The sequence below is a fragment of the Ambystoma mexicanum genome, chromosome 8 (genome assembly GCF_040938575.1).
Source record: "Ambystoma mexicanum isolate Mex_15411 chromosome 8, UKY_AmexF1_1, whole genome shotgun sequence".
NCBI lineage: Eukaryota > Metazoa > Chordata > Amphibia > Caudata > Ambystomatidae > Ambystoma > Ambystoma mexicanum.
Genome location: NC_090929.1, coordinates 113203171 through 113227251, shown reverse-complemented (window position 1 = coordinate 113227251; position 24081 = coordinate 113203171). Strand labels below are relative to the sequence as shown.

At 48.0% G+C, this 24081-nt stretch overlaps 1 protein-coding gene across 3 annotated transcripts in view; it reads right to left on the bottom strand.

Moving 5' to 3' along the window:
- GOLGA1 (golgin A1) overlaps nucleotides 1-24081 on the bottom strand; it is an 804100-nt gene that overhangs the window by 5474 nt on the left and 774545 nt on the right. For all 3 annotated transcript variants that reach the window (XM_069609438.1, XM_069609440.1, XM_069609439.1), the window contains one exon: nucleotides 23540-23626. In XM_069609438.1, coding sequence (XP_069465539.1) covers nucleotides 23540-23626 — 87 coding nt within the window. The remainder of the gene's footprint in view (nucleotides 1-23539; nucleotides 23627-24081) is intronic.

Below are 24081 nucleotides of genomic sequence, written 5' to 3'. Positions count from 1 at the left end.
CCAGCTGGCCAGGACACGGCCATCGCTACTGGATTCAGATCCTGGGGGTGGACCAGTGGGGGGAGGATCACCTGGATGAGGGGTCCTCGGGCAGTGGAGGTGGGACACCGACGGACGAGACACTGTTCCCCATTCCCTGTAACACCTTTTCCCCATCCTACCCTCCAGGATATTTAGAAGATATACCCCTCAACCCCTTTTCCGACAAAAACACTTTTACACAGAGAAACATGATGGACTAACACCAGAGCCGTTTACCTGACACCTCCCAATACAAGGGTCAGGTACAGTCAGGCAATTGACAATAACAACGCACACCTGACGGCCCTCTACCTTCTCCAGAGGGATAAAAGGCAGAGCACAAGAGCACACTACGAGCAAGGCCGAATACACAAGGTAACAGCTACACCGGACACCTGGAGGGACGATGAAGGGGGAACTGCCCTTTCCCTTTTCAGCTCAGATCCGCGAAGCCTCTGAAAGGGAAATCATAGGACGGAGAGTTACAGCTAGCATGTGGAGGAACAGATGTCAAAAGTGCCCTGGGGCCTCTGGCATTGATAGCATAGGCGGGGAGGCATGCTGGCTACTGTGGTACCATCCTTGACTGCGGAAGCAAGACAAGCCAACAGGTTCAACACAGCTGGTGAGTCAGAGGAAGCTGATAGCAAATTGAACTGTGTTGAGCACAAGGTTGCACATGATATGAACACAAGGAACTTGAGAACAAAGAACTTTTGTGTGTTTGAACTTTTGGGAAAGCCCAGACAAGGGCCAGCTGCAGAGTGGTCAGGTGCCGCTGGAGTGCTCATTCGAAGGACTCTCACTGGCCCCTGTTGTTTTGTATTGAAACTGCAAGTGCCAGAAGGCCCTAGGAAAGGGCGGCGTGAGATGTCAGATTGGTCCTACAAGGGTCACGTCAAATCCCTTCTACAATCAAAGTCTCTGACCCATTGCCAAGAATAAAAAGCTAGGAGGAAGGGAACGCCCGCTTTCTGAAGAGAATGTTCTGAGAACTGTGGCAAGTGTGAACCCAACAAAGGGATGCTGAGAGAAAGCTATGGGAAGGGAACCCCGGTTTCTGATGATATTGTGAATATTGTGGAATAAGGCAAGTGTGAACCCGACAGAAGGATGCCGAAAGAAAGCTAGAAGGGAACCCACTCTTTTCTGATGAGATGAAGCAAATCATGAACTGTGTTAGAAACTCATGAACTGTTGTTAAAGATGGCTATATGAACCCGACGGAGGGATGCCAAGGGAAAAGCTAAGAGTAAATCCTACATGTGAAAAGGATAGCGGACTGTGTATTTGGCAAACATGAACCAAGATGAGCGTTGCCTGCGAGTTAGGGTGAAGAGTAAGACACCCGTTAACATTGTGTCGACAAGAGTGAACCCGGCAGAGGGTTGTCCAAATTGAGAAGTTGTTTAAAAACACATTAAGGCTCTTGAATATTGCAAGCTGTATTTGAAAGGCCTTAGTGAACCCGCCAGAGGGAAGCCCAAGTTACAAGAAGGATCTGAGCCTGGCAGAGGGAGATCCAAGGGGCGAAGAGCAATCGCCCAAGGTGCATGACCACCAAAGGAACGTTTGTTGGTTGTTTTTCATCCAGCAGGCCTAAGGCAAGAGACTTTGTAGAAAAGAGACTTGGCCCCTCAAGGTTCTGGTATCGTTGAATGGAATTGCAACACCTGCTGGAGAGGCCCAGGAGTGTGCTGTGCTCCGGAGTCACACCTTGTCGCATGCATAAAACACGGGGAAGTGAGACCCAGCCATACCATCCTGACTTAACACTGTCTTTCTTTTCTGGTGAACATTATACCACATTCATTTGTAACTTAGTGGTAAGGATTGGCAATAGTTTATTTTAGTATAGGCCCTTTTTATTTGATAAGACGCCACTAGGACTGCCTTATTATTTGATGGTCATAGCTTACTCCCATCATAGATTTATAAAGATCAATAAACACCCTTTAACTGTGATCACCTGTGTCTGTCTTTACTGTTGCCACCATGAGTTCCTTAGACAAAGAATTGGTCCGTCTTTCTTAGTGGTTTTGACTTATCAAGGTAATACAACACTGTTCTCCTAACAGCTAGTGCATGGAGACTTCTTTCAGCTGAGTTAGTGGGATTCTGAAAGAAAGTTGCAAGTTCGATGGATTGGTTCACATGGAACTTAAAAATCAAGTTAGGCGCAAGGCGTAGGTGTGTGAGCAGCACCACTTTGTCCTTATGAATGGTGATGAATGAGTCTTGAACTGAGAGTAGCTGCAGTTCACTAACTCTACTAATAGAGGTAATAGTCACCTGACAAGTGGTCTTACAGGTGAGAGCCTTAAGACTAGCTCTGTGCATTGGCTCAAAAGGAGGCTCCATTAGTTTTGTAAAAACATCATTCATGTCCCATCCGGGAGTAGGTTAGAAATAGAGGGTGAAGTATTTTTACTCCTTCCATGAAAGCCTTGATTACAGGAACTTTCAACCAGGAAATGTGCTCGGAGATGTGATGTAAGCATAAAGGGCAGCAAAATTGACATTTGGTGAATGGAAAACAAGTCCTGAGACCAAGAGGTGTGTTAGATAAAGGACTATGTGTGTGGGTGAACAGTCATTGGGGTTGATGTTCCAAGTACTGCACCAAATGACAAAGCGCTTCCATTTACTGGAATAACAGTGCCTAGTGTTAGGTTTCCGCGCCAATGTCTATACACCTTTGAGGTAGTTGGAGATGCCCGAACTGTATGACTTCAGGAGCCATGCTGCCAAGTTGAACGTCTGAAGGCATGGGTGTAGTGTTGTCCCCTGATCCTGGGACAGCATGTTGTACGGGCAAGTCAGATTCACGGCAGGGGAAAGTGACATTCTCATGAGATGTGAGAACCATGGCTGACAAGCCCACATTGGTGCCATCAGGATTAGTGGAACTTGTTCCTGGTGCATCTTGTGAATTATCCTGTTGAGGAGAGGAACTGTGGGAAAGCGTAGGCAAATCTCCCTGACCTTGTTATCTAGAGACTGTTTCCTTTGTGGATACCTGGCGGCGAAGTCTGGGCATTGTGCATTCTCCAGTGTTGCAAAATGGTCGATATCTGGATGACCCCAATCTGCAAAGACGTTGTGTAAATGTTCTCGTGCAACTGCCACTCGTGTTGTACGTGTAGCTGCAAGTCTCCGCTGAGCACATCTGCCAGAAGATTGTGTTCCCCTGGAACATGTTGTGACAGGAGGAACATGTGTTTCAGTGCCCATTTCCAAATGCTCTGAGACAGTTTGGACAGCCCTGGAGGGTGTGTGCCCCCTGTTTGTTCACATAGTACATGGCCATGGTACTGTCTGCAAGGACTAGAACGGTCTTCTCTTCAGTTGTGTCTGAAAAGCTTTCAGGGCTTTGATCACAGCAAGGAGCACCAACAGGTTGCTATATTTGTTTGCTACTGATTGTGACCAGATGCCGTGTGCTGTCTGGTGTAAAGGTGTACTGTCTGGTGTAAAGTGTGCTCCCCATCCTGACAGGGATGCGTCCATGGTGTGAGTGGATTCTACTGCAGGGGTGGTAAAGGATTTTATCTTCAGAAGGTTTTCCTTCGACCACCACTGCAGAGACTGAACGAGGGATGTCAAGACAACCACTAGATCGTCCCACTGACCGCTTGCCTGATACCATTGGCTCGAGAGCCACTCTGCATAGGACACATGCGCAGACGGGCCTGTGGAAATAGGAGGATGCAGGACGCCATCATCCCCGATAGCAGCATGGGTTTCCGTACGGTTACCCGATGAATGGCTACATATTCAGAGATCTGGAACAACATGTTTGGAACTCTCTTGTTGGAGTGGAAGACGGGCATGCCTTCTCTCCAAATTAGGGCACCCAGAAATTGTTTGACTTGACTGGGGACCAGACTTGACTTTTTCTCATTGTTGGAGAACCCCAGGCTGAGAAGAAGATCTAATGTTTTTTCTCTAGACAGGCCTGGTGCGAGTCTCCAGTTATGAGTGTGAGAAACCTGAAGGTGTCTCACCTGCTAGACCCCGGGGCTCTGTCATCCAGGTGGCCAGGACACGGCTATCGCTATTGGATCCAGTTCCTGGGGGTGGATTGGTGCGGGAGAATCAGCTGGAGGGGGGGTCCTCAGGGAATGGAAGTGGGACACCGACGGGTGAGATGCATACCTCATTCCCTATAGCACCGTTTCCCCAGTTCCAACCCCCCTATTCCAACATTAACACTTTCCTACACTGCGACAGAAAAAGGGACTAACACCAAAGCTGTTTACTTGACATGTCCCAAACCAAGGCGTAAGGCAGAGTCCGACAATTGACAATAACTATGCACACCTGACGGCCCTTTCCCTTTCCCACAATGATAAAAGGTGCAGCACGAAAGCACACTTCGAGCAAGGCCGAACGCACAAGGAAGCAGCTATTCCGTACTGGCAGTTCAGAAGGAGGAGAAAGGCGGAGAGACCTGGAGGGACGACAGGGAGGGATTTGCCCTTGCCCTTTTCAATTCAGACCTGCAAAGCCTCTGAAAAAGAGAAATCATAAGACCGGGAAGTCCAGCTGCCGTGTGGTGACACAGGTGTCAACGGCATATGGGGCCCTCCCGCACTGATAGGCAAAGCAGAGAGAAGCAATTGCCGCTCTGGTGCCGTCCTTGACTCCCGAGACAAGAAGCGCCAATAAGTTCAGCACAGTCGGTGATTCAAAGACAGATAGTAAAACTGAACTGTGCTGGGCTCAAGGTTGCAGGCGGCAACCTTGAACAAAGAACTTGTGTAATTGAACTGTAAAGAAAACCAAAAGGTTCAGAAGCACAGTGGTCAGGCGTCGCGGGGCGCTCATTCGAAGGACTCTGACTGAAGCCTTTTTGGGTTGTGCTGTTTTGGTGATGCTATGAGAATCAAGAGGCCTTCGGAGAGGCCAGTGTGAAGTGTCAAAGTGGTCCTACGTGGGTCGAGCAAAGCCCCTCTTACACTTGAGTCTTTGACACATTGGAAGAAACTGATTGCACTGTGAAACTGGCAAATGTGAACCCGACAGAGGGATGCCTGCGAATTGAGGTTAAACAGTGATATACTCGTGAACATTACAACGACAAGTGTGAACCCGGCTGAGGGATGTCCGCAATGGATAGTTGGTTAAAAGAACACAGACGATTGAATGATACGTTTCTTGAATGAAAGGCTGTAGTGAACCCGTTTGAGGGAGGCTAACATTGCAAGAAGGATCAGCGCCCGGCTGAGGGGAATCCAAGGGGCGAAGAGCAATCGCCCAACGTGAAAGGTTTCCAAAGGAACTTTTGTTTTGTTTATGGTCCAGCAGGCCTTCTAAAGCAAGAGACTTTGCAGGAAAGAGACTTGGCCCCAGAAGGTCCTGGCATTGTTGAAAGGAAAGGTTACCTCATACTGGAGAGGCCGAGGAGTGTGCTGTACTCAAAGATCCTGCCTTGTCCCATGCTAAAAACGTGGGGAAGGGAGACCCCATCCATACAATCCTGACTTATGATTTGGTTAACACTTCTTTCTTTTCTCGAGAACATTATCCCCCACTATTTTGTAACTTAATTGTAAGGATTGGCAATAGTTATTTTTTAGTATAGGCCCTTTTTATTTGACAAGACGCCACTAGGACTGCCTTATTATTTGATGGTCGTAGCTTGCACCCATCTTAGATTTAGGTATTTAACTCATCAATTTTTTCAGTTTAATAAATACCCTTGAACTGTGATCACTTGTGTCTGTCTGTACTGTTGCCACCAAGAGTTCCTTACAAGAGCCAGTACCCAAGATAAGGGTACACTGGAATGGACTGCCTGCGTAGGTGAGCTGCCGCCACTGCCAGTACCTTGGAAAAAACCCTCAGGGCTGAGGCAGTGCTGAACGGAAGCACTTTGAACTGATAGAGTGAGTCCTCCATCTTGAACCTGAGGTGCGTTCTGTGCGCTGGCAACGGTTTGGGTACGTTTACCGCGGCAAACTGACCTAAAATAATTTGACTGGGCCCCAATTCAAACGCACATGTGTTTTTCTTCCCCTGCCTACAATTTTAAGGAAGTGGGGGACACCGCTTCACCCCAAAATAAAAGATCAACCACCATGAGGAGCGGGGGACCCCTGCAGCAACCGCCGCTCTCCAGGGTTGGTGTATTGCTATATATACGGCCAAATCACCCATGCAAAATTCAACCAAATTGGCCATTAGGTCGATTATTTTCGGTCAAATAGGCTAATACCCTGGCAACATTGAAATATGAAAGTATACGTTTTTCATATCTAAGGTGGACATGTAATCCCCTTGCTTTAGCAACGGGATTACCTCCTGCAAAGTCATCATCCGAACTTTTGAGGCTTGACATACTTGTTTGCAGGTCTAACACAGGGCGCATGGTTAGATCCTTTTTGGGTACAAGGAAGTATATTGAATAAATACCCTTGTTTACCTGAGCATCTGGGAAGAGCTTGATCACTCCCTTTTGCCGCAGGGTCGGTACTTCTTCCAGGAGGATGGGAAGTTGTTCCGTAGATAGCCTCCTGCTCTTTGGTGGGTGGTATCGAGGTGGATGGAGAAAGTCGAAACAATAACAGCCGCTCACAGTCAAGCACCCACTGGTTTGAGGGTATTACCTCCCATGCGTGGGTGAAGCATGTTAAATGTCGTCCTACTGGAGAAGCATGGGAGGGGACCTGAATCATCGAGTCATTTGCTGGCAGGGGAGCATCTGGCTGCTGCATTTCTTCCCATACCTTTGCCATGCCGGAATCTCCTTTGTTGAGGGGTCTGAAAGGTGCCGGATGTTCCATGACTGGAATACCAGGAAGATCCTAGAGTCCAATAGGCATCCTGAGCATAGGGGGAAAAGACTGGCCGCAAAAGGACTGGCGGGTATTGAAGACACTGCGTTGTATATATGGCTTGGCTGATATCCGATGAAGAGACTTTAATGTCTCATGCTCCTTTTTTTGCTGTCTCAAGGGCATCATACACCACTTTGCCAAAGAGGGCTGAGTCCTCTATAGGGTTTAAACTAGGGGTGTACCGAATAGTACATTTCCTATTCGGCTGAATACCGAATAGTTGACCGAAGTATTCAGCCGGGCCGAATAGTTACCGAATAGTAGATTACTACTGGGAATGTGTTGTGCAGGATCTTGTGTTGCTGCAAGGCTCGGCGGCCTCCCAGGCTGAGCAATTCTTTTTTGATGTCTTTGCAAGCCTATTGGCAGGTTGTAAACCCTGAAAAGCCACTGCCCGTTTCCTCTGTAGTCGGCCTTCAAAGGAAGGGCGCAAAGCATTGGTCAGGCACCTGGTGCCGTTTACTCTTTTCATAAGGTGGCTCCCAGGACCAGCCAGGGCCTCCAGCCAGAAGACAGCCCTGCTCAGGTCTCTGCAGAACCAGCCAGGGGCTCCAGCCAGAAGACAGCCATGGCTGCCGCTCCGGTCTATGCAGGACCATCTTTGAAGGCACACAAGCAGGAAGGTGCTGATTGTGTGAGGGACATGTGGCCAGAGAAGCCCGGTAGGGCATGTGCCTTGCATACTGCGGCATGTGGAGATGCCACCCCAAGCAAGGTGTCTCTGTGAGGACAGCGCCCAGCCTTTTATTCTGGGACCCCCTTTGCTCCCTCTGGGCCATTGTGTTATGGAACATTCCAGCAATGAAATGAGAGAAGACCTGGAACAGCTGTTCGCGTATTTTGCAAACATCTTGGACTGAGGCCAACACGGACCAGTCAGCGTGTGAGTAAAGGGGCATACCTTGGCACCCACCTCAGCAAGCTGGCACTCTTGACTAAAGCATCTGGCTATTCCAGGGCGTGATGTAACCGAATTAGGTTCATCAACATTGGTCCTTTTCTATCCGCTGACAACAGGCCATGGCTATGACCAACACCCGTATAAAATCCTTGCCCTTGTTATAGCCTCTGGGTGGCACATGTCAGGAAGTAGTGATGGCACCGGGTGCCCAGCAGCCGTTTCCCATTCCTTGCTCGTGTGAGGTCAGCTGCACTTTCTATAGTGTGGCTTGCCAGCGTTTGGGATTCTATGCAAAGCGACATATCTTGCCACCCTATTAAAGTGGCTACACATTACTATAGTGCCATGTGTGGTGCTGGACATCATGCAGGCTTCTCAACGCTAATGCTTCTACTAGCCGTCTTGACACTCCCAAATAAAAAACATTATTTGAGTGTGTTCCCTGGTCTTTCTTCGGGTGAGTGTATGGACGAGTTCAGAGCCTGTGGTCCCTTTCAAGAGTTAAGTCACTTGTTTACACACCATCAGCAGACTCGAGACACCTGTGTGGTAAATGGCAAACGGGGCCCTCACACAACAGTCTCATATGGGAACGTGGGGGATCTGGTGGACTGGAGGAAGCTGTTCAGCGCGGATATATTTTTCCCCATTGAACATCACTAAAGGCAGCAAGAAGAGTGGTATTGTTAGCGATGTGGGTGCTGTAGGCAGCAGAAGAAGTGATGTGTTTGCCAGGGGCATAATGTTTTTTTCAGTTTTTATCAGGGGGGAGATTCAGACGAAGACAGAGCAACCCCTGTACATTATTATTTTTTTTTAAACTTCTTTTTATTAATTCCAACAATTAGTACACAACAAACAAGAAAAAGACAGTGGTCCAATGAATCAACCCCCTTCCCATTGATTCTTCAAAAGTCCTCGGTTCTCGACTACAGGTACGTGCAATAGTCATTCTTTGATCGACTAATCAATAAATGACAACAGCGACAGGTATCTCCACCATCCTCAGGCCTACGCCCGCCTACATCAGCACTCGCATGGTCATCCGCAACATTTACAAATCTCCTCCTCAGGGTCTGACAGTTCCACAGGCTTGAGCAATAAGATACTGTTAATATGATCCCATATATCCCTGGGTCTGGCACAAGGATGCACCAGCCTGCCGTACTCCAATTCCATCTCATTACAATAGAGAATGTCTCCTCTCCACTGCTCCACGCTAGGGCTTCGTGTCCTGCCCCACACCATGGCCACTCTTCTCTTAGCTAAAGGTAAAAGCAACCCTGCTAATCTCCTCACTTGTCCTGGGATCAGTTTAGTGTTACCCAGCAGGGCGATCTCCGTCAAAAGTTCCACCCTTTCTTATGTTGTTCAATATTCCAATACCTGTTCCCAAAAGCCTAACACTAGAGGGCAGTTACATGCCACATGTATGAAATCCGCTGGTGCAGCAGCACACACGACAATCATCCGAGGTGTCTTGAAAAGATCTGTGTGGGGTATAGTAGAATTGGTGTAGGTACTTAAAATGAATCCGCTTAAATCGGCTATTAAGGGCAACCTTCCTCGTTTGTTTGCAACAGTAAGCCCACACCACCTCCGATATAGCACTCCCCAATGAGTTTTCCCACTTCCTCTGTGAGGGCTCTGCGCACCCCGCTCGGGTGCTCTGTATTCTACTGTAAAGATTGGACAATTCTACTAGCATCCACCCTGTCCAACATTCTGTCCAGTATAGGGGCCACTTCTGGCTCCTCAGGGAAAGCTGGAAATAGACCTCTCAGGGATTCTCTCAATCGGAAATATAAAAACAAATCAAGAGACGCAATATCTTCCTTACTCCTCATCCCCTACACAATTATAAATTGTCCCTCCAGAAAGAGATCTCGGAAAAAAGACATACTCTTCATGCACCTCAACAAACCCAGCTCACTGGTCAATGGTAAGCCCAGAACATATACGATCAGAGGTTTTCGGGAATTAAGAACCTCGCCCTTTATTTTCCTCTCAATGTGGGTCCATGAACTACTGCAGATGGTCTACCAGGAGCTGTTAGCATCACTGCTCTGAGAAGATATGGTGCTGCAAGAGCCCTCTCCACCTCCACATGCCTTTGATCTGTGTTTTCCCCCAAACCAAAATGTTAAGAATCCTGCTTGGGTGGCCTTGTAGTACACGTCTGAAAATCAGGCAGTGCCAACTCCCCATTATCCAATGGTGCCACCAACTTCTCCCAGGACACACGTGCCTGCTTACCCACCCAAATAAACTGCATGACTTCTGATCGCACCACGCGGAAATATGATCTCAGTAGCACCAAGGGCACACTGAGAAATACTTAAAGGAACCTCGGCAATAAGACCATTTTGAGGCTTAAAGGCAGCTCCATCCATCTGCCCACCACTAAGCAAGTATTTTCTAGCACCTTTTCCTAATTCTGTTTATATAGCTCTTCTGGGGACCATGCAATATCTATCTCTAAATATCGATTGTACATTGCATGCCACTACAATCAGAAACCATTGTTAAATTGCCTAATACCTTCAGTGGGGCCCCCCAGGGGGAGCACTGATTTAGTAACATTAATCCTTAACCCGGAGAAAGCCAACACATCTGCCATAATTGGTGCTAGATTATTCTGTGGATTCTTGACATAAATTGCCATATCGTCCGCATAGAGAGACAACCACCCTATGCTTGTACATCTGTATCCCTCAGTGGGCATACTGGTGCCTAATTAATTTGGTGAAGGCGAACAGCAACGGGGAAAGAGGACACCCCTGTAGCGTATCCCTCTCACGTGATATGCTTGACGTGAGCTCGCCATTCACTAACCTTCATAGTGGGCAAGGTGTACAGCAATGAAACCATGGAGCTGAATCCCTTCCCATCCCCCACAGTCTTGTGAAAAGAAAGGGCCATTCCACTGAATTAAATGCCTTTGCAGCGTCCAATAGTGCTGCTACCGTTGAGTTCTCTTGTCGGAACACTGACATTAACCCGCACATGCGCTGCAACCCATAGGAAGTGGAGCGCCCTGGCATGAATGCTGCCTGATCTGATTTCACACATCTGTGCATTAAAGGTGCCAATCTGGTCCCTAATAATTTGGCTAGAATTTTGTTATCCAGATTAATAAGCAAAATGGGACAGTAGGAAGAGCAATCCTCTGCCTCCTTTCCGGGATTCAACATCACCACAACCACTGCCTCCCTCATTGACTCTAGTAACCTACCATCTATCAGAGTCTGTTGGAACACCTCCACAAAAAGGTGTGGAGCCAGCTTTGACGCACAATAGTTATAAACGTCCGCTGTAAAGCCATCTGGTACCAGGGCTTTCCCCGTAGATAGTGTCTTAATGGCTGACAGAATTTCTTGTATAGTTACAGGATGACCTAGCCATTCTCCCTCCTCAGCCGTGCAGCAGTACAGCGCCACCTAGTCTAAATAACAGCGCATCTCAGGCATTGAAATCTGGGCGTGTGAGGAATATAATGTAAAATCTGCAGAATTCCTGGACAATATCACCATCTGCATACTGCAGCTCACCTTGTCCACTTCTAACTAACAGGACACACGTTCTCGGTGTATACATCCGAGCGGCTCTCGCAAGTAGCCTACCAGGGCGTTGCCCCACTCCATATTTCCGAACAGCCACTTTCCTCATCAGAAATTTCACCTACCTCTGTGCTACTTCCCAAAACTTATCCAGCTGCCCCCTAATCTCCACCTGTCTGGCAGGTGTGTTCAATAACGCTGCATCTGCCTGAATATTCCATAGCCGTGTCTGACAGTTCCCTCCAAATTTGTTTCAATAGCCCAGATTCCTTTGATATACATTCCCCTTGTATTACGCACTTTAAATTTTCCCACAACACTGGATATGAGTTGACAGAACCCCCATTCTCCTCAAAGAATTGATCGATGTGGCTCATGTTATCCCAGCTTGGAATACCTCATTGGTCAGCACCTCACTTTTAAACACCCAGAGAGGTCTCCCACCCAGGCATCTCCGGGGCTAACACCACTGGTGCATGATCTGACAGTGTACGCCCCAGTATGTTACCCTCATTCATCCAACCTGTGATTGCATCCGATACCAAAAGGTAATCCAATCGAGATGCCTATCAGTGGACAGTGGATTGAAACGTGTAACCTTCCTCTCTTTCACGTCTGGTCATCCAAATATCATTCAACTCCCAGGTCCAGCACAAATCCTCTAACGTACAAGTTGCTTTCAAGAGAGTTCTGTGAACCCCCTTAGTTCTATTAAGGCCTGGCTCCAGTACTGCATTGAAGTCTCCCGCCCATATAATTACCCCACGTGGGGTCTTATCCAACTGTTAAGCGATACACTCCATTGTTTCCACTGAATCTTGATTGGGGCAGTAGTAGTTCATTAAGCTAATCACCTGGCCATGTATAGTCCCCAAAACCAGCAATGCCCACCCCTAATGATCTTTGAACATCGTAGAATAGAATGAATAAGAGGAAAAGTAGTCGTGAAAACCTCATTTCCGCCCAAATCGTGTCTCCCTGTTGGGGTCAAATGTGTGGCTTGGAGAAAGGCTATATCAATCTTATGACGCTGCATATACAGTAAAACCTTATGAGATTTAGATGGGCAGTTCAGTCCCCTAATATTCCATGTCATGCATTTAAGTGTCTTAGCCATGCTCATATACTACATACACAGCATTTGCCAGATTCTTTAACCTACATCTAGTATCGCTGTGCCACCACATGAAATAGAAAGAAATCAGATCTTGAGCGAGAGCGATCCCTAGGCCCACCGTCCCCCCGCCAGCCCCTATTCAACCCCCAACTGCCCCCTCACCAGCAACACCAACCTGCCAGTTGCCACCACCCCCCACAAGCCATGAACTAACGTATGCTTCCGCATGCGGGTCATACTAGCACCCAACCGCCTCAGCATCCCTAGAGCGAGTTTGCTCCTCGCTCACCACCTCGATACATAGGCAGCCAGCCATCCACGTTTCTGCCTCAGAGTCTCCAACCCACCCCGATCATTGTTCCCTCTTCGGTGCGGCCCCCTTGGCAGAGTTTCAAGAACATCAGGAATTTGAAAAAAAACACACCCTTCATGCTCCACCCTGAGTTTGGAAGGGACGATCATGGCATATTTCATGCCTCTCTCCCTCAGTCTTTTCTTAATATCGATGTAGGTCCTCCTGGACGCCTGCACTTTATCTGAGAAATCAGGAAATAGACAGACAGAAGCACCCTGATATATCAGTGATCCTTTCTCTCTGGCTTTCTGCAAGGCAAGGTCTCGGTCGCGACAATGCAACATCCTGGCCATTAATGGCTTAGCCCGCGCCCCGGGTATCAGTTTCCTCCCACCAGGGACTCGGCAAGCCCTTTCCACAATGAACACCACCGAGAAATCCTTGCTACCAATGTTCTACCATAGACTATTTTCAACCATAGGCTCCATGCTACACTGATCAGCTGCCTCCGGCACACCGACTGTTCTCAGATTGTTCTGGCGTGATCGCGATTCAAGGTCTTCCTTTTTATCTGCAAGTTCTTTAAGCACCCTCCGACCAAGGCGAGTTCCTGTGTTGCAGATTCATCTTCAACCGCCGAAACTCACCCCTCGACCTAATCAAGTCGCTTCCCATGTTTACCTAATCCACCTTACATGTCAAAGTGTCCATTTTCCCATCCAGGGATTGTATACCTGCTTGTAGCTGACTAAACATTGTCTTAATGTCACTGAAAACTCTGCTAGGATCCATGGGGAGGCGGGTGGGAGGGAAATCGGGAGGCCCCATCTGGAGATTCCTCCAACACTGCCTGGTGTCTAACCTGGGTCGAGGTATCAAACTGCAGCTTTGATTGCATCTTTACGGCTTTCTGCGATTTAGACACAGTGCTCTGTCTCCTATTCCGCACGTCATTCCCGGGTCACGCAGATGCACCGCAAACTGAGTCTACAGGACGAAGAAACACTATCGCAGAATCCTTCACTGCGGCCCAACCCTTCAGAGCAAGGGCACACTTCTGACTATTACCCTCTCCAAGTTGTCTGGGGTATTGACGTTATATGTTGCCTTCTACTGCCACCCTCCCAGATGGCATCTGCAGTCCCCCTCAGGACTCTTCAAATGTAGTAGATGGCACCTCTGCAGTATATTCAATAATGCAGAGGGACCCAAGGCCACCCACCAAGCCTCCATGATGCCACCGGTATCCAAGCAGTCTAATCCCCACTCACTGCAATGTGCTATCCAACTGGGACGGCTCTACAGGTAATCTTCACAATCAAGCCTGGCTAAAGGTGAATAGTTAAAACAATATGTTGTGCTTATCACCATCTGATCACCCCAGGTCGTGTTTCCCCCGTCGGGGAGTTCCCCCACAAGGAGTGTGCCTGCACAGTGTACGTACTGTGCCCCAAAGACCAGGCAGACCCCCTTGTGTGACAGATGAGGCCGGAGTCTTATGGGTGATCCACCGCGATGAGCCAGGCAACACTAGGTATGGAGTCACGCCCTGTTTATTTGTATTCATTCAAGCTCATATTGCCCTGCTGGGCGGCACATACTGCTTATTTCCTCCTCCCTGCACAGGTGCCACCTGCCCCTAATGACCACCTGTTCCACTATGCAGCAAGCAAATATGTGTCCCTTTGTTTGTGGGGCTTTGAGGCAGGCAATCACTTGCTCCGTGCATGTGTCTTCCTCAGAGCAGGTCTTGAGTTGGGCCAACACGTGGTTAGGAGGGCTTTAGGCCCAACATGTCCCTCTGTGTTCTTCCTGGCTCTCCTGTTGAGCCTCAGCGAAGTCCTCCATGATGAGGGTGGCGCTCTCCATCCTGCCTGCTCAGCACCCCTGGGTCCCACCATCCGGGTCGCCAGGCTGTTTGTGGCTCCCTGCGCTCGGCTGCCGCCACGCCTCCACTGCACTCGCCTCATGGGTACTGCATCGATCCTCACTGCAGGCCGCCAGACGTGACGCACAACAGCGGCTCTCCCTCGCTCTGCACCTCAGAGCCTCCACTATTACCAGCAGCGCTAAGGCACTGCTCAGTGAAGGCTCGCCACCTCTCCAGGTACGAGTTCGGAGGTCTCCCGCTCGCCTCTGCAGTGCCGACCTAAGACCGCCTTGTTGTGCCACACTCCCAGGCTCAATTGCAGGCAGCAGCCCCTCAGAGAGTGCACCCGTCCGTGCACGCCTGTCTATGTCCCCTCAGTTGGCGGCACATCACTTTCTGCACCTTTGGTGCTCGGACCCTCCAGATAGCGGCATCACCCACTTTGTTGAAGGAACCCACCCGGCCTGCTCCAGTGCAGGTCGCCTTGGCCGATCCTTTTCTGCGCTGCACCACCATGATGTCGCAGTCTCTACCTAAGCCGGAATTATGTTGAATATCGCCAAACTTCCTCAGAAGGTGCCCATCACATTCAGGTAGCAGGTGAAGTGATAAATGTTATAGTGGCGAGCTAGTTGCCATCAGGGTATGATCCGGAGTGATTGGGGTGCTCAGGAGCTAATCGGCCTGTGGCCATCTGGGCTGGGCTCGCTAGCGCCTCCAACCCAGCACATTTTCTAGTCGTGGTAACGACTTGAGAGTCCGGGTGACGGAATGTCCCCAGATATAGAGTGGATCAGAAGGCGCGGGGTGAAACATCTTCTCCACCCGTGAATTAATAGCCTCAGGAAGGGAGGGCGTAAGCAAGGAGGGGGAAATGTGCTTTTTAATAGAATTTTGTTGAGACTAGGAACGGCACTCTGGGAAACAGATGTCTGGGTACCATGCATCTGCAGAGGCGCAGTGGGCCCTGAACCCTCAGGGTCCGTAGGCAGAGCTGAAACTTTCGACGGGCCTACAAGTGTCTAAGGCTTTTTCGACAAGTCTGTCGAAGAAGGCAGAGGGGTTGTGTGCTAGGCCTTTGAAAAAGAGAATGTGTGTCCTTGTCACCAGTTTGTGATTTCCCCATCGCACTGCCGACGGCATGCATAGCAGGGCTGGGGACAGGCACGCAGGAGTCAACAGACTCCTGTGAGAAACCCAAGAGTGTTCTCATGGATAGACCCAGAGGATCTTTTGATCAGGTGGCAAGGGCACAGCCATCGCCTTTGGAACCAGACTGTGGGGGGTGGACCAGTGCGGGAGGATCACTTGAACAGGGGGTCCTTGGGGACTGCAGAAGGAATGACCTCCGGAGAGACACGGTATTCCCCCCTTTCTGACACACCCCTACCTGACACCCCCCCAGTATTCATGTGATATGTTAAACCAAATTTTACCATAATTATCAGAAAACACTATGACTTCCCAACCCCCTGACCCCCTTTCTATACAAACACTGAGACGAAGAAGAGAGGGGTTGAGAGAATGAAGATCACTGAGAAGAAACACACTCAGACACAGAAGACAGAATCTTCCCTTTTAACAACATACTGTCCCCTTAACAAGGACAGTTAAGTTCAGGCCTCCCTTGACAATCAGGCTCACGGCAGACCTATTAAGCCTCCCCCTCAATATAAAATTCAGAGCACAAACGCACAATCTGAGCGAGCTTGGGATGCTGGATGGTGCACGGATGCCAGAGGGGGAACATTTGAGCTGGAAGGCCTAGAGGAAGGAGGACTACCCGATTGCTGGCCTGGCAGTGCAGGGGAGACTGCAGTGTGGAAAGGGAGCCAGACTAGGGGCAGCTGCAGTTACCTGGCGGTGCCTTAATCAAATCTCCTCCCCTGGGCAAAACGGGCCAGCCTAGGTCTTTGAGGGGCAGGTGGTGAGACCCTGAACTCAACAAGAATCCCCATAGACTCCTGCACCTCCCAAAGCCACCAGAGTGCCAAAAGGGGGAGCTAGCGGAGTGGGAGCAAAATCAAAATGAAGGATTCTGGGACTGGAAGGCCAAGGACATTTATTTTATGAACTTTAAGAGGGATCCGAGCCCGACTGAGGGAGACCTGTGTGTGAACATTAAGGAAGTGGTCTGAGCCCGATCGAGAGACACCCCTGGTGAAAACAAGGAAACTGAATTGTGCTTCAAGGACACCAGCGACCCTCTCGGCTGAACGGCAGGAGAGGCCAACCCTGTGGTGTTAATCTGGACTCGAGGAAAACTGCAGACACAAGAAGGAAGACGCACACAGCCAGTGAGTTGACAAGCGACCTGAGAAACCTGTGTGTGCTAAGAAAGATTGAAGTTTGCAACAATATATTCCAAGTGAAACATAGAGACAACTGTGGAATCAGCAATACTGAGTAGCGCAGTGGTCCCGCGAAAAGGAGTAGTCCACTCGCAAGTCACCGTGAAAGGTGCATTGTTTGAGGTGATAAAAGTGAATGAACTGTAAAAGTGGATATGAACCAAAGTTAACCCTGAGAGAAGGGGAGAGGAAAAGTTGAACATTGAATTCTGAGTCAAAGTGGTCAAAGTGGTCCTGCGGTGGTCTGTAAACGAGCCACACACATTCGTAAGTCTTCAACATCCAAAAAGCGGTCTGAGCCCGACTGAGGGAGACCCTAAGTGTAAACAGTTTGGGGAAGGGAGCCCCGGCAAGTGTTGCTGAACTGTGAAAGGTTTGAGCCCGGCAGAGGGGACCAACGTTGAACTTTAGGTTTTGAAGGGGTCTGAGCCTGACAGAGGGGGACCTACATGAGGTCTGAGCCTGACAGAGGGGCATCCACGTGAACTTTGTACTTTGAAAGGTCCAAGCCCGACCAAGGGAGACTTACTTGAACTTTGTGTTTTGGAAACAGTCCGAGTTCGACTGAGGGAGATTGGCGTGAACATTTCGTGGAACTATATATTGAAGCTTTAGCATGGAAGGCCAGTCAGGCTTCAGTCCATGTTATGAACTGCCTTTAAGTTTGAAGAACCTGAGCCAAAGTGTGTCATCCTGTTTACGGGGGCTGCCTTACCCAGTGCTGTCCAACGTGGGGAGGAGAGTTGACTCAGCCATATTAATTCTTTATAGTTTTGCACATTATTCCTTTTGCATACACATTTTTTTCCCCACACTCATTTTGTTACATTAGAGTAAGGGCTGGCATTAGGTTTTGTTAGCATAGGCCATCATGTTTTGACAGACTACACTAGGACTGTGTTAATTATTATTTGATGGTCGAGCGTGCTCCCATCCTAGATGTAGGGCAAGACAGGCATTCTTCCAACCCCTTTTTCGAGAACAATAAAGGTTTTCCAATTGTATCTTTTGCGTCTGTCTTGTTTTTGATATCATGCTTCCCTTACACTCCACAATAACATTTTCGGACTCTGAAACTGAACCGTGGCTGTTGAGGAATCCTCGTCCGAGGCATCAGCGGGAGACTGACTCTCAGCCTGCATAGTGTAGGCTGCCCACTGCTTCATTCATCTTCCTTTGAGCATCTTAGACTTTAGAATTTACAGGCTTTGCAGCGCCGCTCATTGTGGCCATGAGGTAGTCAACTATTACACTCCCTGTGAGTGTCCTTCGACAGAAACTTCCTGTTGCAGGAAGGGCAACATTTAAAAGCTAAGCTCTCCATAATAGCGTGGAAAAGCAGCCAGACGAGGAAAGGAAGATGAGGAGGGAAAGGAAAGAAAAGGCATTCTCGTAAGAGAAATGTCTGGAAAAAACGGTTCCCCACTCTCCCTACTGTAAGGCTGAAGCATGAAGGCAAGGCCGTCAACAGCCATTGAGTCGTTGGAGGCAGCAAAGGTTTGCAGGACAGCTAAACAGGAACAGTTGTCGAAGAGGTCCAACAAACAGTCATCGAAGAAGTCTGTTGATGGACACGTCAAAGGTGCATGAAACAGCAATAATTCTTGTGACAAGGGCTTGACATAAACCGACCGACCTGAATGGAGAAAAATAAAATCTGTGGGGACCTTAACGCATGGGTACACTACACATCCCTTTAGGGCTAGTGTTACAGTTACGCCAATTTCAACGTCCCTTTTCGATCTTCGAAAAAAAGATTGAATACTCTGCGATTAGTAGTACATGTCGGGCTAAATGCACAGCATGTGATTCTAAGCAGATTCACAAGCATCAGAAGTAAATATCTTAGCTTTTAAATTCTTCCCTCTTTCTTAAATTGTCTTTTTAAATTGTCTTCCGATTCTAGTTTGTCTATGTTGTGTGAAAGGTTTAATGAAAACTATAACAAAGAATAAAAACTAAATACAGAAGCAAACTCATCCATGGAAAACGGCTTGTATCGCATGCCTTTCCAGCTGCTGTCAAGTTACAGAGTTTCATGTGGTATTCCTTCTGGCATTTGGAATGCCTGTTTGCATTCGTGGTCCTGTAAGTTAGGAGTTTGGGGTGGTTAATGGGGTGTTGGGAGAAAAGCGGTGTTGCTGTTGCTAAAAGGATGATTTAAAGAATATAGGAGAAACCATTCTCTGCTGTGGGTAAGCTTCTACACATTTAAACAGGGGTGTATGCAGCAGGAGGAGCACTCAAGGAGGTTACGTTGCTTCATCCTGGGTGGCATGTAAAGGCATCATTCTGGACAGAATGAGTAATTGTCGGGAGGCTGTTGGTTTATTGGTCAGTGTGTGATATGAAGGCCAACAAGATGGAGAGGTTCTTGGGCATGAAAAGCAATGACTATACTTCAGGGGTAGAATAGCCTGAAGTAGAAGTATGGTGCTGCCTCTGGGGTGGTACTATAGAGGAACATGGGTGTTGGTTATAATACAAGGCTGAGAGTTAGATGTTGGTGTGACAGACAAGGTGACAATAAAAACCGCCACCTCAATTAAAGAACTGATGCAAAGTACTGCACACCCACACATGTGTGCACAAGATAAAGGAAGGGCCACACATTAGAACTGCAGATTTATACCTAAAAAATAGAAAACAATCATATATATAAGAAACAGTTAACAGTCACATAAAATTACGAACAATCCACACAAATTATCAATTCGATTTTACAGGTAAGCAAAATATTGATATACTTAGGGTCGTTTAAATGTTTGAGAACGTTGGTCCATAAAATGAAAGGGTCAAAATCAGTATGCACTTCTTAGTTATAGTGCAAACACAGGAAAGGGTACACACGGATAATCCACAAGGTCAGAGGCAGTCGCATTGACGGTACCCAAGAAAGTGGTCTGCACACAGAGCCCCGAGGTACCGAAGACTGCCACCAGCGATGGCTTTGAGAGCCAAAGACTCAAGGGATATGGAATATACTGATGTGAACTGAAGAAAGGGTCCACAGTTTGAGAGTGCAGAGGTGACTTCAGGTTTTTGCAGTTCTGGTTCCTGATCCAAAGACTGCAAATCGAGGCTTTACGGACAGATTGGTGGTGTCATCAACAGAAAGTGAGGAGGCGCAACAGAGATGGCGGACAACAGCAAGTCACCACAATGCTGGCCAAAGATGCTCTGGTCCAGACAAATGACTGCAGGACTGGACATGAGAGGGTCCCACAATCAAGAGAATAGCTGCAAAGGACAGCCCAACGAGTTCCAACACAGAGCAGGTTTTGAACATCAGGAAAAACTATGTTTAGGTTCCAGCAGAGGCACACACTTGTGTTTCAGTTAGGAGAAAAGGGGCTCATGAGCTTAACAGATATGACTGTTCTCAGTGGATCAGAGGGGCGCAGGACCTGAGACAGGACTTGACTGGGGAGGGATAGGTAGAGCATCACCTTAAGGAAGGTAACAGCAGAGTCTTCCAGCAAGAATTTTCAGCACATCATCTTCTCCAGCTACTCATACACTAGGTTCTGCCGACTGGCTCGGGGTCTTCAACTGCAGTTAGATAAACACAGTCACACAGACACACCCATCCACTGACGCACCAGGGGCACAGAATCATCTAATCACCATCCCAGCAACTTTCAAAGTTTTGGTGGTCTTTCAAGCAGGAATGGGGACTGTTAAGAAGGATTTCTAGAATCTGGCCTGGTGGACAGATTTCAGAAGGACACCCTAGTTATAGTGAACTGGGGAACTCTGAGAGGTTAGCCAAAAGCCCAATAAAGGGAGCAGTGTAGGCTATTCTCAGGAAAGTGAGAGTGGGGTTAGGGGTCCACTATGAGTTCACGCAGTGATGCACACAATAATTCAAGTTAAACAGGAATGTATAAAAATACAGTATTTATTATAGGCCCAAAACACACACTAAATCTAGGGGTTGAAGCACAGCAAAGGACCTTTGTAAATCAAGTTGTCCAACAGGACTTCAACAGGGCAGGCAAGGGAAGGGATGCTGTGCCTCTTCGGATCATCAGTTGGCTGTTCCTCTACACAGAATGCTTGGCTGCAATGCTGATCTGAGGAAATGGCTGCAGGAGTATTCTTATCCAAAATCCAGCCTGGAAGCAAGCCCAAGGCGACCAATGGTACAGATCTGCACCATTCAACCAGTCAGTAGTTGTCCAAGCAGGGACAACTACTGATTTCACTCATGCTCACACCTAGACTCTCAGGCACCAAAGATGAGGAGTTGGATTAGACCGTCCCAACCACTTCCTGAGCCACACACGCACCACTATCCCGCAAACTTAAGGGCTTTCCCTGGCAAGTGCATGACCTAATCTGGGATTTCCTAAACTGAGAAGGCAGGAAGAAGCCCAAACAACAATATGGCCAAAGGACAAGTGTAAATCTCGTGGCGTGGCCATTTTAGGGCAGTAGCCACATTTAGTAGCCATATACAGTAAACACGAATGTGCACATTAAAAAAATAACAACAATGGTATAAATATATCTACTGCCACCAGCTTGTCTTTAGGCACAAATAAAAGTAACTAAAAATCTGTAGTGTAGTGTAAACGACTAGGGTGATACAAAAGTATCCCCATTGCATTGCAAGATGCTGTGTCCAATGTTAAAAAGTTACAAAAGCATAAAGGGAAAAGGTTTCCCCAAAACAAAAAATGAGCACAAGGCAAGTGAAGATGAAAGCGTTGCTTCCACACAAAATGTCAGAACAGGTAAGTGTTTTCGTCTCTCCCTCTCCCCCTCTCTCCCTCTCTCCCTCTCTTCCTCTCTTCCTCTCTCCCTCCCTCCCCCTCCCTCCCCCACCCTCCCCCTTCCTCCCCCTCCCTCCCCCTCTCACTCCTGCCAACAGCCTGTGACTAAGACTTCCTGGGCCGGCGAACTCATCCATGGACATAATTAGGCATTTTTGCAAAGTCCTCCCGTCCTCAGAGCCATTTGGCTTACTTAGGGTAGCACACCAATAAATGTTGCAGCGTTCAGAGGGGACTTCTAGGGAAGTCTGACTCCTGTCAGTAAAAAGAATTAAGGACATCGAAAAACCCTGCAAATACGAATCAAGGTTACTACAAGAGTCAGCAAACAAGAAAAACAAAGCAATGTCTGCCCTAACAAGTTGTTGCATTAGAGAGATGTTTCAGACATGATACAAGGTGGTAGTGTGAACGTTTTAGATCCGCTTTGTGTTCTTTTGGCAGGATGGGGGAAGTATTGTTGCAACTGAGGCCTTCTTTTAATGGAATTGGCTGTGATTGACAATCGAAGTATGACTATCTGGTCTTTTGCAAAGCTAGGCTGGGCACAGTTGTGTTGATGTTGAATAAGCCTTCAGACATGTGGCCCCATTTGATAATGCCTTCCTCCTTTACTGGGGAGCACATTTCTTAAGAATAATTCAAGTTGGGGAAGTGGAAGGACATTGCAGATTGTATAACATGGTTTCCATTGAGGATGGATATTTTAGTGAAAAAAAGATAGTTGATTCTCAGCTAATTGATGGAAGGAGACAACTGCTTACTTTTCATGATCAGGGCCCACTATCTGCCTATCATTTTAAAGAGCTCGGCATTCGTGTTTGTGGAGGAGCAGCACATACATCTGTGAGCCGAGTTGTTCGTTTCTGAGAAGGCACCTAGAATGTCACACTTCTAGACATAGGGCCTTGTTACAAGTGTGCCGGTCCGGAAATAATGGAGGAAAAAATACAGGTTATTCCGGCTCTGGCTTTTTTTTCCAGATTGGCACACCAAGCTTGCCTGTGGGGGCCACGGATCAGGCTTGACCTGCAGGTAGATGAGGCCCCTACCCACAAAGAAATGCCTGAATCACTGGCACCGGTAATACCAGTGCCGGTGATTCAGGCAAACTCATCCGATTGAGTCCCATGGGAATGGGAACTTACCGGCTCTCCGCCACCTGTAATATCCTGGTAATATCGGGATGTCAGGTGGCGGAGACAGTAAGGGTAGTTTGCCGGTATCCCATCTGTAATACCAGCAAACTCTTAATGAGTGTTACAGACCTGAAATCAGTACTGCTGGCAACAGATCAGACGTTAACTTGGGACGCTGCTTCATGCTGCTTCCACAGTCACACGTGTACCTTGATCCAAATGGAGATTTTAAAAGACAATGGGCCTCATTACAAGTCCAGCGGTAGGCCGCCAGACTCGTAGTGAATTACCGCCTCCGTGATTGCCGGAATCACCGGGGCATTACAACCCCGGTAACCCGGTAATTCCAGGAGGCGGAATTCCGTTAATCCCCATTCCCATGGAGTCCTATAGGGGCGTTTCCATTTCCGTCTGCTGGCGGGTGGTGTTACTCCCGCCAGGTGAAATAATTCGTAATCTGCCAGTCCAGAAACAACGGTGGCGGCGGGTTTATCGCCACCGTTTTTTCCAGACCAGCAGGCTTGTAATGAGGCCCAATGTTGATGTCCAATGGTATCGTGTGGTTACCAACAGGTGTCCGTGCATGCAAGTAGTTCATATTTTGCAAGGGCATGAATTAAGCATTTGAAGAAGGGAAAAAAAGGGAAAAGTTATAAAAGTGTTACCTTGTATTCCAATGTTTCCTTCAGCATATTTTCCTCATCCCGGGAAAAGTTAAGTAGCACAGATACTGCTTTAATAAGGTGGAATGCCTTTAAAAGAAAAAGAAACATACATGTGCATATGAGTAAAATCATTAAACACGGGAATGCGATGCACTCGAATATAAATTGAAGCATAAAGATCTACATTTTATTATGATTAACTTCCTAAGGCACTTCGTTGGTCAGAATTGGGACTTAACAGTGCAACATTTCTAAATGTCCTTTGTGCACAACCATCCCTTTTAAAAATGAATCAAAACCCCTCTGCAGCCATGAGGACCAGTTAGAGATGAAAACTTCAGTTTGATGCCCTCTATGTTGCGCTTGAGAAGAACAAGTTACTTTCTTACCTGGTAACGTTCTTTCGATGGGATGTTCCCCAACGTATTCCACATCTATGACAGTAATGACCACAGCTGTGCTGCTTTGGAAACATTTTCGGTGTCTTTGTCCTGCGTCGATGATGTCGATACGCTGTCCCTGGAGGGCCTCCGTCGAGTCGA